This window comes from Panulirus ornatus, chromosome 1, assembly GCF_036320965.1.
Source record: "Panulirus ornatus isolate Po-2019 chromosome 1, ASM3632096v1, whole genome shotgun sequence".
NCBI classification, from domain to species: Eukaryota; Metazoa; Arthropoda; class Malacostraca; order Decapoda; family Palinuridae; genus Panulirus; species Panulirus ornatus.
In genome coordinates this window covers 102,447,529-102,462,064 of record NC_092224.1, presented here as the reverse complement: position 1 = coordinate 102,462,064, position 14,536 = coordinate 102,447,529, and the positions used below count along the sequence as shown (strand labels likewise).

The following is a 14,536-nucleotide window of genomic DNA, read 5'->3' as shown; positions in this document are numbered from 1 at the left end:
ACCCATTTTTGCTTTCCGAGATAATGTTCTCGACTTCCATACATTCTTCAAGGCTCCCAGGATTTTCGCCCACTCCCTTAACCTATGATTCACTTCCGCTTCCATGGTTCCATCCGCTGCCAGATCCACTCCCAGATATCTAAAACACTTTAGTTCCTCGAGTGTATAAATATATATATATATATATATATATATATATATATATTATTTTTATTCATTTATTTTGCTTTGTCGCTGTCTCCCGCGTTTGCGAGGTAGCGCAAGGAAACAGACGAAAGAAATGGCCCAACCCACCCCCATACACAATGTATACACACACACGTCCACACACGCAAATATACATACCTATACATCTCAATGTGCACATATATATACATACACAGACACATACATATATACCCATGCACACAATTCACACTGTCTGCCCCCATTCACTACCATCGCCACCTCGCCACACATGGAATACCTTCCCCCTCCCCCCTCATGTGTGCGAGGTAGCACTATGAAAAGACAACATAGGCCCTATTCGTTCACACTCAGTCTCTAGCTGCCACGCAATAATGCCCGAAACCACAGCTCCCTTTCCACATCCAGGCCCCACACAACTTTCCATTGTCATTCCCGAAGCAGACGCTTGGAGCAGTGGCAGTGGACACCCTCGCAGAACCTGGAGGCTGGGGTACAAGTGGCGGCTGTTGTGCTATTGCAATCATCTTTTGAAACTGTCCCCTTGTGAACGTGACGGCGGTGATGGAGGGCGAGGCGCTGCTGCCGTGCGACATGTCCACGACGCTCGAGGACGACCTCCCCGTCCTCATCATGTTCTACAGTAACGACTCGGGCACGCCCATCTACACAAGCTGTGGAGCGCGCGCACTCACGCTGCTGGATGTCTCGTGTCGGCTTAATCTAAATGCTTCTCAACGGATGTGAGAGGCGCCAGTCAAGAAATGTTTCCCCCTCACCCTGTACAACGAGTCAGCAACATCTTGCCACCTGCCTCAGCCTACACATAACAGGAATATGACAAAAAAAAAAAAAAAAAAAAAGGGGCAGCCATGGTCACAGCTTAAGCGTCGCGTCATGAGAAGAACCATCATAATGGAGTTGCACGGACTGTGATCCTCGCTTTGGTTACAAGAATGTTCCTCCGCCCACCAGTGATGCTACTACGTTTGTGAATCAAGAACCATTGCAACACAAACCTCGCCAGGTGGTAGAGTGACCCGCAGTGTATCGAGACAGACTTCCCCAGAACTTTTTTAAAGGGGAAGTAAATGTTTATAGTTGTGTTACTGGAGTGATAGTTTTTCGTACATGGTGCTCTGACAAGAAAATAGTGAAATTGGAAAAAAAATGTAGCTTAGACATTGAAGCTTATTCTTTCATTGAAATGTGAACAAAGGGGAGTTTTTTTTTTTTTTTCAAAGTGATAGAGATGGAAAGCAAAAAGGTGTTTTTCAGAAATGTACTGGAAAAGTTGAGGTCCAGATAAATTTTTGGTCTGTCAAGGCTTTATTATGGCGGATGACCAGCTACCTATGCTCATGTATTCAAGATATGGTTGTGCTTTGTGTGATGAAGACAATTGAGAAACATCATAGGCCGGTGTTCCTGTTTCATGATGGGAGAGGTGGACCGGGCAGTGTGAAACAGTGGTTGAATTGATGAAAGCTGCTGTTGACGTTTGTGTGGGTGGATTGTACATTTCCCTTTTCCATAGCCAGAGGTTGAACCATAATGTGACTTTTCGTTTTTCATTTCATTTCGAGCTAGAGGTTTCAGTTTTCTAAATTGTTTCTTGCATTTTTCGTATGTATAGATATATGTATGTGTGTATATGTGCGTATGTATGTGTGTATGTATGTATATGTATATATATATATATATATATATATATATATATATATATATATATATTTTTTTTTTTTTTTTTTTCTTTTAAACTATTCGCCATTTCCCGCATTAGCGAGGTAGCGTTAAGAACAGAGGACTGGGCCTTTTTTGGAATATCCTCACCTGGCCCCCTCTATTCCTTCTTTTTTTAAAAAAAAAAAAAAAAAAAGAGAGAGGGGAGGATTTCCAGCCCCCCGCTAGCTCCCCTTTTAGTCGCCTTCTACGACACGCAGGGAATACGTGGGAAGTATTCTTAATCCCCTATCCCCAGGGATAATATATATATATATATATATATATATATATATATATATATATATATATATAAATATATATGTATATATATATATATTATATTTCTTTTTTTTTTTTTTTTTTCATACTATTCGCTATTTCCCGCGATAGCGAGGTAGCGTTAAGAACAGAGGACTGGGCCTTTGAGGGAATATCCTCACCTGGACCTCTTCTCTGTTCCTTCTTTTGGAAAAAAAAAAAAAAAAAAAGAGGGGAGGATTTCCAGCCCCCCGCTCCCTTCCCTTTTAGTCGCCTTCTACGACACGCAGGGAATACGGAATACGTGGGAAGTATTCTTTCTCCCCTATCCCCTATATATATTTTTTTTTTTTTCTTTTTTTTTGCTTTGTCGCTGTCTCCCGCGTTTGCGAGGTAGCGCAAGGAAACAGACGAAAGAAATGGCCCAACCCACCCCCATACACATGTATATACATACGTCCACACACGCAAATATACATACCTACACAACTTTCCATGGTTTACCCCAGACGCTTCACATGCCTTGATTAAATCCACTGACAGCACGTCAACCCCAGTATACCACATCTTTCCAATTCACTCTATTCCTTGCCCTCCTTTCACCCTCCTGCATGTTCAGGCCCCGATCACACAAAATCTTTTTCACTCCATCTTTCCACCTCCAATTTGGTCTCCCTCTTCTCCTCGTTCCCTCCACCTCCAACACATATATCCTCTTGGTCAATCTTTCCTCACTCATTCTCTCCATGTGACCAAACAATTTCAAAACACCCTCTTCTGCTCTCTCAACCACGCTTTTTTTTATTTCCACACATCTCTCTTACCCTTACGTTACTTACTCGATCAAACCACCTCACACCACACATTGTCCTCAAACATCTCATTTCCAGCACATCCATCCTCCTGCGCACAACTCTATCCATAGTCCACGCCTCGCAACCATACAACATTGTTGGAACCACTATTCCTTCAAACATACCCATTTTTGCTTTCCGAGATAATGTTCTCGACTTCCACACATTCTTCAAGGCTCCCAGAATTTTTGCTCCCTCCCCCACCCTATGATCCACTTCCGCTTCCATGTTTCCATCCGCTGCCAGATCCACTCCCAGATATCTAAAACACTTCACTTCCTCCAGTTTTTCTCCATTCAAACTCACCTCCCAGTTGACTTGACCCTCAACCCTACTGTACCTAATAACCTTGCTCTTATTCACATTTACTCTTAACTTTCTTCTTTCACACACTTTACCAAACTCAGTCACCAGCTTCTGCAGTTTCTCACATGAATCAGCCACCAGCGCTGTATCATCAGCGAACAACAACTGACTCACTTCCCAAGCTCTCTCATCCCCAACAGACTTCATACTTGCCCCTCTTTCCAAAACTCTTGCATTCACCTCCCTAACAACCCCATCCATAAACAAATTAAACATCCATGGAGACATCACACACCCCTGCCGCAAACCTACATTCACTGAGAACCAATCACTTTCCTCTCTTCCTACACGTACACATGCCTTACATCCTCGATAAAAACTTTTCACTGCTTCTAACAACTTGCCTCCCACACCATATATTCTTAATACCTTCCACAGAGCATCTCTATCAACTCTATCATATGCCTTCTCCAGATCCATAAATGCTACATACAAATCCATTTGCTTTTCTAAGTATTTCTCACATACATTCTTCAAAGCAAACACCTGATCCACACATCCTCTACCACTTCTGAAACCAAACTATTCGCCATTTCCCGCGTTAGCGAGGTAGCGCTAAGAACAGAGGACTGGGCCATTGAGGGAATATCCTCACCTGGCCCCCTTCTCTGTTCCCTCTTTTGGAAAATTAAAAAAAAATATATATATATATATATATATATATATATATATGTATGTATGTATGTGTATATTAATGCATTATGTTATCATTAAATAATGTTAATGACTTATTTATCCCATAAACAGTTCAGATCAAACCAAGTTTATTCAGGAAAGAATAGCTGGTGTTGAGAAGCATTTTGCCCAGATCTGCAGTGCCTTGGGGGCTTACACAAGGAAAACAGCTAAGTAAGTGATACAGATGAGAAATTTTGAATTTTGTAATGTGTTCAACAACATTTTTGTAAAGTAGGTGAATGGTTTAATTTTCCTGCACATTGTTTTCTCTCTTTTCCTTAACAAGACTACGGGATAAAGGAGATGAAGTTTCTCAAACTCTCATGGACTACGGTGAAGTAGAAAACTTAAACAAAAGTTTGCGATCTGCGCTTTGTGAAACAGCAGATACCTTGGCAGCTGTTCAAGATTACAGGTGAGCCATAACAACTAGTTTATGCAATGAATAATTTTCTTCCAAAAATCTCAGTTCATTCAAGTTTATTTATACTTTGCTTGGATTACATTGTTGTTCAGATTTAGTGTTTGATCATTTTTTGTATGAATGACATTGTTTGGGATTTTACACTAGTTATTGAATGAAATGCCCTTGAGAATCTTGATCTATGGTGTTGTTATTATAAAGGTACCAGGGATCTTGTATAATGATGAGAGCACAGCAGAAAAAATGAATTATTTTCATGATGAATTGTGTGAGTTTACTTAGGAAGATACTGTTTGAGGCTCTTCCCCCATTGCTTAGTAAGATTTTTCAGGGAATAGCATCTTAAATCTTGGTGATTTCCACAGTCAGAGTTAAGTCATTAGAAATGTACTTTTGTCACTAAATGAACTTCTTTTTGAGAGCCTGACACCATTATCTTTTGATTTAATAGGAAAACAAGGCAGCTGTACTTAAGACACATTGCTTGTACACCTAAATTGGAAGATTGTTCCATGGAGCACTTGTGGTGCTTGCATTTCAGTATAGTTACCGGGGATGAGATAAGAATAGGTGGAAATATTGTTTGGAAAATTATAGAAATATATGTATTACGTTTCATTGCCAGAAGTGGAATCTTCCACAGGTTATGATCCGAGTTAAATCCCAAGTTAAGCCTTTCTTTGAGCATTGTAACTCAACAAAATCCAAACTAGAGTTACAGAAATTATGTCTGTTAATTCTTTAGATGCTGATATAACAGTGTAAAGTGTCTTGAGTATATGCTGTAGAATTTTCTGGTTGTGATCAGATTTAAGTTGCAAGTTTGAGATGAATATCCATGAGGTGTGAGGCTCACATGGTGTAGAATGAAATGGAGAAGTTTGTATATTGGGGGCAACATTATGTTATAGGGCTGTACCAGGGCATAGATGTGGACAGGAGAGACCATGGAATGGTATGTGGGGCTTGGCATTGTGTTAAACATGACAGTTTGAATGGATATAAGTGCTAGGACTATTGTCCTGTTTCAGGCACTACCTCGCTATTGTGGGAAACAACGGACAAGTATGAAAATGAAGATTTATTGTAAACAAAAGTTGGATGCTTCCTCTGTGTTACTACTGAATTTTCTTCAAATAGTTATGTACATATCTTAAAGCTGTGGGTTCAGTGCATAGGCTGTGGGTTCAGTGCATAGCACATGATAGCTAGAAACTGAGCGTAAGCAAATGTGGCCTTTTGTTCTCTGTTTTCCTAGTGCCTTTTTGCTGATGCAAGGGATGGCGATGGTGTTTCCAGTGGGGCGGGGTGGCCTTGTGAATAGATGAAGGCAAGCAAGTATGAATATGTACATGTGTATGTATGTTTATATCTGTTTATGTGTGTATATGTTGATATGTATATGTATGTATATGTACGTGTATGTGCGTGTATTTATATTATTTTTTTTATATTTCATTATCCTTGAATTATCCTTGATTTCCTTTTCCCGCATCAGCAAGTTAGTGCCAGGAAACCAACGAAGAACGGCCCATCCACTCATATGCACATATTTTTTATTTTATTTTTATTATACTTTGTCGCTGTCTCCCGCGTTTGCGAGGTAGCGCAAGGAAACAGACGAAAGAAATGGCCCAACCCCCCCCCCATACACATGTATATACATACGTCCACACACGCAAATATACATACCTACACAGCTTTCCATGGTTTACCCCAGACGCTTCACATGCCCTGCTTCAATCCACTGACAGCACGTCAACCCCGGTATACCACATCGCTCCAATTCACTCTATTCCTTGCCCTCCTTTCACCCTCCTGCATGTTCAGGCCCCGATCACACAAAATCTTTTTCACTCCATCTTTCCACCTCCAATTTGGTCTCCCTCTTCTCCTCGTTCCCTCCACCTCCGACACATATATTCTTGGTCAATCTTTCCTCACTCATTCTCTCCATGTGCCCAAACCACTTCAAAACACCCTCTTCTGCTCTCTCAACCACGCTCTTTTTATTTCCACACATCTCTCTTACCCTTACGTTACTCACTCGATCAAACCACCTCACACCACACATTGTCCTCAAACATCTCATTTCCAGCACATCCATCCTCCTGCGCACAACTCTATCCATAACCCACGCCTCGCAACCATACAACATTGTTGGAACCACTATTCCTTCAAACATACCCATTTTTGCTTTCCGAGATAATGCTCTCGACTTCCACACATTCTTCAAGGCCCCCAGAATTTTCGCCCCCTCCCCCACCCTATGATCCACTTCCACTTCCATGGTTCCATCCGCTGCCAGATCCACTCCCAGATATCTAAAACACTTCACTTCCTCCAGTTTTTCTCCATTCAAACTCACCTCCCAATTGACTTGACCCTCAACCCTACTGTACCTAATAACCTTGCTCTTATTCACATTTACTCTTAACTTTCTTCTTCCACACACTTTACCAAACTCAGTCACCAGCTTCTGCAGTTTCTCACATGAATCAGCCACCAGCGCTGTATCATCAGCGAACAACAACTGACTCACTTCCCAAGCTCTCTCATCCCCAACAGACTTCATACTTGCCCCTCTTTCCAAAACTCTTGCATTTACCTCCCTAACAACCCCATCCATAAACAAATTAAACAACCATGGAGACATCACACACCCCTGCCGCAAACCTACATTCACTGAGAACCAATCACTTTCCTCTCTTCCTACACGTACACATGCCTTACATCCTCGATAAAAACTTTTCACTGCTTCTAACAACTTGCCTCCCACACCATATATTCTTAATACCTTCCACAGAGCATCTCTATCAACTCTATCATATGCCTTCTCCAGATCCATAAATGCTACATACAAATCCATTTGCTTTTCTAAGTATTTCTCACATACATTCTTCAAAGCAAACACCTGATCCACGCATCCTCTACCACTTCTGAAACCACATATGCACATATATATACATAAATACCCACACTCGCACATAAACATATCAACACATACACATGTACATACATATACCTATGATGTGAGGTGAGTGGGTGAGGAATGGGATGTGTTTAGGGAAGCAGTGATGGCTTGTGCAAAAGATGCATGTGGCACAAGAAAGGTGGGAGGTGGGCAGATTTGAAAGGGTAGTGAGTGATGGAATGAAGAAGTAAAGTTGTTAGTGAAAGAGAGAAGAAAAGTGTTTTGACAATACTTGCAAGGAAGGAGTGCAAATAACTGGGAGATGTATAAAAGAAAGTGGCAGGAAGTTAAGAGAGAGGTGCAGGGTTTGAAAAAGAGAGTAAATGAGAGTTGAGATGAAGGAGTATCATTAAGCTTTAGGGAGAATAAAGAGATGTTTGGAGAATAAAAAGATGTTTTGGAAGGAGGTAAATAACGTGTGTAAGACATGAAAACAAATGGAAACATCAATGAAGGGGGCAAGTGGGGAAGTAATAGCAGGTGGTGATGAAGTGATGAGATTGAGTGAGTATTTTGAAGGTTTGTCGGATGTGTTTGATAACAGAGTGGCAAATGTAGGGTGTTTTGGTCCGGGTGGTGTGTGAAGTGAGAGGGTCAGGGAGAATGGCTTGGTAAACAGAGAAGAGGTAGTGAAAGCTCTGCAGAAGACGAAATCCAGCAAGGCCGCAGGTTAGGATGGTATTGGAGTAGAATTTATTGAAAAAGGGGTGACTATGTTTTTGATTGGTTAGTAAGGATATTCAGTGTGTGGATGGATCATGGTGAAGTGCCTGAGGATTGGCAGAATGCATGCATAGTGCCATTGTACAAAGGCAAAGGGATTAGGTGAGTGTTCAAACTAAAGAGGCGTAAGTTTGTTTAGTATTCCTGGGGAATTATATGGGAGGATATTGATTGAGAGGGTGAAGGCATGTACAGTATATCAGACTTGGGAAGAGCAGAGTGGTTTCAGGAGTGGTAGAGGATGTGTGGATCAGGTGTTTGCTTTGAGGGATGTCTGATCATTATCTTGTTGAGGCAAAGGTGAAGATTTGTAGAGGTTTTCAGAAAAGAAGAGAGAATGTTGAGGTGAAGAGGATGGTGAGAGTTAGTGAGTTTGGGAAGGAGACTTGTGTGAGGAAGCACCAGGAGAGACTGAGTACAGAATGGAAAAAGGTGAGAACAAAGGACGTAAGGGGAGTGGGGGAGGAATGGGATGTATTTAGGGAATCAGTGATGGCTTGCGCAAAAGATGCTTGTGGCATGAGAAGCGTGGGAGGTGGGCAGATTAGAAAGGGTAGTGAGTGGTGGGATGAAGAAGTAAGATTATTAGTGAAAGAGAAGAGAGAGGCATTTGGACGATTTTTGCAGGGAAATAATGCAAATGAGTGGGAGATGTATAAAAGAAAGAGGCAGGAGGTCAAGAGAAAGGTGCAAGAGGTGAAAAAGATGGCAAATAAGAATTGGGGTGAGAGAGTATCATTAAATTTTAGGGGGAATAAAAAGCTGTTTTGGAAGGAGGTAAATAAAGTTCGTAAGACAAGGGAACAAATGGGAACTTTGGTGAAGGGTGCTAATGGGGAGGTGATAACAAGTAGTGGTGATGTGAGAAGGAGATGGAGTGATTATTTTGAAGGTTTGTTGAATGTGTTTGATGATAGAGTGGCAGATATAGGGTGTTTTGGTCGAGGTGGTGTGCAAAGTGAGAGGGTTAGGGAGAATGACTTGGTAAACAGAGAAGAGGTAGTAAAGGCTTTGCGGAAGATGAAAGCCGGCAAGGCAGCGGGTTTGGATGGTATTGCGGTGGAATTTATTAAAAAAGGGGGTGACTGTATTGTTGACTGGTTGGTAAGGGTATTTAATGTATGTATGACTCATGGTGAGGTGCCTGAGGATTGGCAGAATGCTTGCATAGTGCCATTGTACATAGGACAAAGGGATAAAAGTGAGTGCTAAGATTACAGAGGTATAAGTTTGTTGAGTATTCCTGGGAAATTATATGGGAGGGTTATTGATTGAGAGGGTGAAGGCATGCACATAGCATCAGATTGGGGAAGAGCAGTGTGGTTTCAGAAGTGGTAGAGGATGTGTGGATCAGGTGTTTGCTTTGAAGAATGTATGTGAGAAATACTTAGAAAAGCAAATGGATTTGTATGTAGCATTTATGGATCTGGATAAGGCATATGATAGAGTTGATAGAGATGCTCTGTGGAAGGTATTAAGAATATATGGTGTGGGAGGCAAGTTGTTAGAAGCAGTGAAAAGTTTTTATCAAGGATGTAAGGCATGTGTACGTGTAGGAAGAGAGGAAAGTGATTGGTTCTCAGATAATGTTGGTTTGTGGTAGGGGTGCGTGATGTCACCATGGTTGTTTAATTTGTTTATGGATGGGGTTGTTAGGGAGGTGAATGCAAGAGTTTTGGAAAGAGGGGCAGGTATGCTGTCTGTTGGAGATGAGAGAGCTTGGGAAGTGAGTCAGTTGTTGTTCGCTGATGATACAGCGCTGTTGGCTGATTCGTGTGAGAAACTGCAGAAGCTGGTGGCTGAGTTTGGTGAAGCATATGAAAGAAGAAAGCTGAGAATAAATGTGGATAAGAGCAAGGTTATTAGGTACAGTATGGTTGAGGGACAAGTCAATTAGGAGGTAAGTTTGAATGGAGAAAAACTGGAGGAAGTGAAGTGTTTTAGATATCTGGGAGTGGATTTGGCAGTGGATGGAACCATGGAAGCGAAAGTGAATCATAGGGTGGGGGAGGGGGTGAAAGTTCTGGGAGCATTGAAGAATGTGTGGAAGTTGTGAACATTATCTCAGAAAGCAAAAATTATACAGTGCATTATACCTGACAGCTAGAGACTAAGTGTGAACGAATGTGGCCTTTGTTGTCTTTTCCTAGCGCTACCTCATGCACATGCAGGGGGAGGGGTTGTTATTTCATGTGTGGCGGGGTGGTGACGGGATTGAATAAGGGCAGACAGTATGCATTATGTGCGTGTGTATATATGTATATGTCTGTGTGTGTTTATATGTATACGTTGAGATGTATAGGTATGTATATTTGCGTGTGTGGACGTGTATGTATATACATATGTATGTGGGTGGGTTGGGTCATTCTTTTGTCTGTTTCCTTGCGCTACCTCGCTAACATGGGAGACAGCGACAAACCAAAATAGATGAATACATACAATAGATAGATTTATGTATATGTGTGTGTATGGGCATTTATGTATATTTATGTGTATATGAGTGGATGGGCCATTCTTTGTCTGGTGCTTCCTTGCTGATGCAGGAAACAGCAATTAAGTAATGAAATAATAATAGATAACATAGACATATACATTTATATACATGTACATATTCATACTTGCTTGCCTTCATCCATTCTTTGTGCTACCCCGCCCCACAGGAAACAGCATCGCCACCCCCCAGCATCAGCAAGTTAGTGCCAGGAAAACAGATATAAGTGGCCACATTTGTTCACACTCAGTGTCTAGCTGTCATGTGTAATGCACTGAAACCGCAGCTCCCTATCCACATCCAGGCCCCGCAGACCTTTCCATGGTTTACCCCAGACGTTTTACATGCCTTGGTTCAGTCCATTGACAGCACTGCAACCCCAGTATACCACATCGTTCCAATTCACCCTAATTCCTTGCACACCTTTCACCCTCCTGTATGTTCAGGCCCCGATCACTCAAAATGTTTTTCACTCCATCCTTCCAACTCCAATTTGGTCTCCTGCTTCTCCTTGTTCCCTCCACCTGTGACACATATATCCTCTTTGTCAATGTTTCCTCACTCATTCTGTCCATATATCTAAAGCATTTCAACACACCCTCTTCTGCCCTCTCAGCTACACACTTTTTATATCCACACATCTCTCTTACCCTTTCATTACTTACTCGATCAAACCACCTCACCTCACATATTGTCCTCAAACATTTCACTTCCAACAAATCCATCCTCCTTTGTACAACCCTATCTAAAGCTAGTTGCTCATAACCATATAGTATTGTTGGAACTACTATTCCTTCAGACATACTCAGTTTTGCTCCGAGGTAATGTTCTCTCCTTCCACACATTCTTCATCGTTCCCAGAACCTTTGCCCCTTCCCTCACCCTGTGACTCACTTACACTTCCATGGTTCCATTCACTGCTAAGTCCACACCCAGATAAAAAAAACACTTAACTTCCTCCAATTTTTCTCTCTTCAAACTTACATCCCAACTAACCTGTCCCTCAACCTTACTGAACCTAATAACCTTGCTCTTATTCTTATTTACTCTCAAGTTTCTCCTTTCACACACTTTTTAAGACTCAGTCTCCAACTTCTGCAGTTTCTAACTCGAATCAGCCACATGTGGTGTATCATCAGCAATCAACATCTGACTCACTTCTCAGGCCCTCTCATCCCAACAGACTGCATACTTGCCCCTCTCTCCAAAACCCTTGCATTTACCTCCCCATCCATAACCTAATTTAACAACCATAGAGACATCACACACCCCTGCCACAGACCAACCTTCTTTGGGAACCAATCACTCTCCTCTCTTTGTACTCACACACATGCCTTACATTATTGACAAAAACTTTTCACCGCTTTCACCAGTTTTCCTCTCACACCATGTGCTCTTAAGACTTTCCACAAAGCATCTGTATCAACCCTATCATATGAATTCTCCAGATCCATAAATGCTCATACAAATCCATCTGTTTTTCAAAGTATTTCTCACACACATTCTTCAAAGCAAACACCTGATCCACACATCCTCTGCCAATTCTGAAACCACACAGCTCTTCCCCAGTCTGATGCCCTGTACATACCTTCACCCTCTCAGTCAATACCCTCCTTTACAATTTCCCAAGAATACACAACAAACTTTTGCCTGTGTAGTTTAACCATCACCTTTATCCCCTTTGCCTTTGTACAGTGGCACTCTACATGCATTCCGCCAATCCTCAGGCACTTCACCATGATCCTTACATACACTGAATATCCTCACCAACCAATCAACAACACAGTCACCCAGTTTCTTAATAAATTCAACTGCAATACCATCTAAACCAGCTGCCTTGCCAAATTTCATCTTTTGCAAAGCTTTCACTACCTCTTCTCTCTTAACCAAACCATTCTCCCTGACCCCCTCATTTTGCACACCACCCCAACCAAAACACCCTACATCTGCCTCTCTATCATCAAACACATTCAACAAACCTTCAAAGTACTTATTTCATCTTCTCACTTCATCACTACCTGTTACCACTTTCCCCTGTCCCCATCACCAATGTTCCCATTTGTTCTCTTGTCTTATGCACATTATTTATCTCCTTCCATAACATCTGTATATTCTCCCTAATGTTTAATGATACTCTCACCCCAGCTCTCATTTGCCATCTTTTTCAATCCTTGCACCTTCTTAACTTCCTGCTGCTTTCTTTTATATATCTCCCAGTCATATGTATTCCCTACTTGTTAAGTATTGACCAAATGCTTCTCTATTCTCTTTCCCTGCATGTCGTAGAAGGCGACTAAAAGGGAAGGGAGCGGGGGGCTGGAAATCCTCTCCTCTCGTTTTTAATTTTCCAAAAGAAGGAACAGAGAGGGGGGCCAAGTGAGGATATTCCCTCAAAGGCTCAGTCCTCTGTTCTTAATGCTACCTCGCTAATGCGGGAAATGGCGAATAGTATGGAATATGTGTGTATATGAGTGGATGGGTCTTTCTTTGTTTTGTGGCGCTACCTCGCTGATGTTAGAAATGGTGATCACGTATGATAATAATGATCTTAATGCATTGAATTAGGAAAACTTGATTCTCTTATCTTAAACTTACATCTGCATTTGTAGAAATGTAGAAGTACAGAGGTTGGAGACAAGAGTTGTTGGGGAAATATCCCTGTATGGTGGCATATGCAAGACAGCAAGGGAGGAACTTAAGCGAAGCTTTGATACCCGTCAGCAGGAGATGAATCATCGACGCAACCTGGAGAAAACCAAAATGCGTCACCCCCAGAATAGGCAGCACATTGTAAGTTCTTTTTTATTTAGTCATGCTGGTATTACTATTTATCCTGGGGACAGGGAGGAAAGATGACTAAGCATGTTTCTCCTAGATATAGAAGGTGATTTAGAAGAGCAGGAGTGGGGAGCAGGAAGTGCTCCCCTTTTTTGTAACATCACTTTTCTAAAACAAGGAAGAGAAAGAGCTAAGCAAGTGTTTTTCCTCTGTGGCTCAATTCCTGATGCTTCCCCATGAAGGTAGGAAGGGTGATCATGTACAGTATAAAAGAAAAAATAGTCACTTTACCCATGTATTTTCTTTGGTGAAGCGAGAATGTCACTATTGTGAGATTGTTCAAAACAGGTACAGTAATTACCTTTTATTACTCTGTTCTACCAATCAAATCCATTGGTTCACTTTCCTTTCACATAATGTCATTGAAGGGGATGACCATATGTATTTTGCTTAGCATTTATTTTTTCTCTTGTATTGATGAGTATATAGTGACATTTTTACTTTCTTTGGATACCATGTTTGTTTGTTCTAACCTTTTGAGAAGCTGTTTCCCCTTATGGTACTTATATGAATGAGTATAAGGTCTAGGAAGTTAGGTAAAACATTGACATCTTTTGGCTTTAGTTAGTGAGTACAGTATTTTCCATACTTATCAACTTATTCTTGAAAAAACGCGTGTGTGGTGACTGCACACAACCCTCTTTGGCTGTGAGTTTTGAGAATATATTACATTGTTTCAAAAAAGTCCCATATCTCTGTTGTGTACATAGGTTTGATGAATTTGAATATCATAAGTTAACTTATTTCTCTGTGGTTGCTTGCAGATGCTGGGTTTTCTAGGAAGGTAATAGAGTGTCTTATCTAGATTCAGAGGATGATAATGATTTGTGCTGTAGATGTTTTGAAGAATGATTTTATGGCGTGGCTCTGCCAGCATTGAAAGTTGACCACAGTGAAACAGGAAAAAGTGTTTCTAGCAAAAGTGAAGGTTATGTTACTAGTGCTCACCTGACCTTGGTATCACTGTTTTATGAAAAAATTATCAATGAATCACATCGTTTATAAAAGAAAAGATTTAA

General features: G+C 41.3%; 1 protein-coding gene across 11 annotated transcripts in view; it reads left to right on the top strand.

Annotated features, from left to right (window-relative positions):
- LOC139751252 (CBY1-interacting BAR domain-containing protein 1-like) overlaps window positions 1-14,536 on the top strand; it is a 98,156-nt gene that overhangs the window by 22,237 nt on the left and 61,383 nt on the right. For all 11 annotated transcript variants that reach the window (XM_071666520.1, XM_071666530.1, XM_071666550.1 and 8 more), the window contains 3 exons: window positions 4,137-4,238; window positions 4,354-4,482; window positions 13,289-13,469. In XM_071666520.1, coding sequence (XP_071522621.1) covers window positions 4,137-4,238; window positions 4,354-4,482; window positions 13,289-13,469 — 412 coding nt within the window. The remainder of the gene's footprint in view (window positions 1-4,136; window positions 4,239-4,353; window positions 4,483-13,288; window positions 13,470-14,536) is intronic.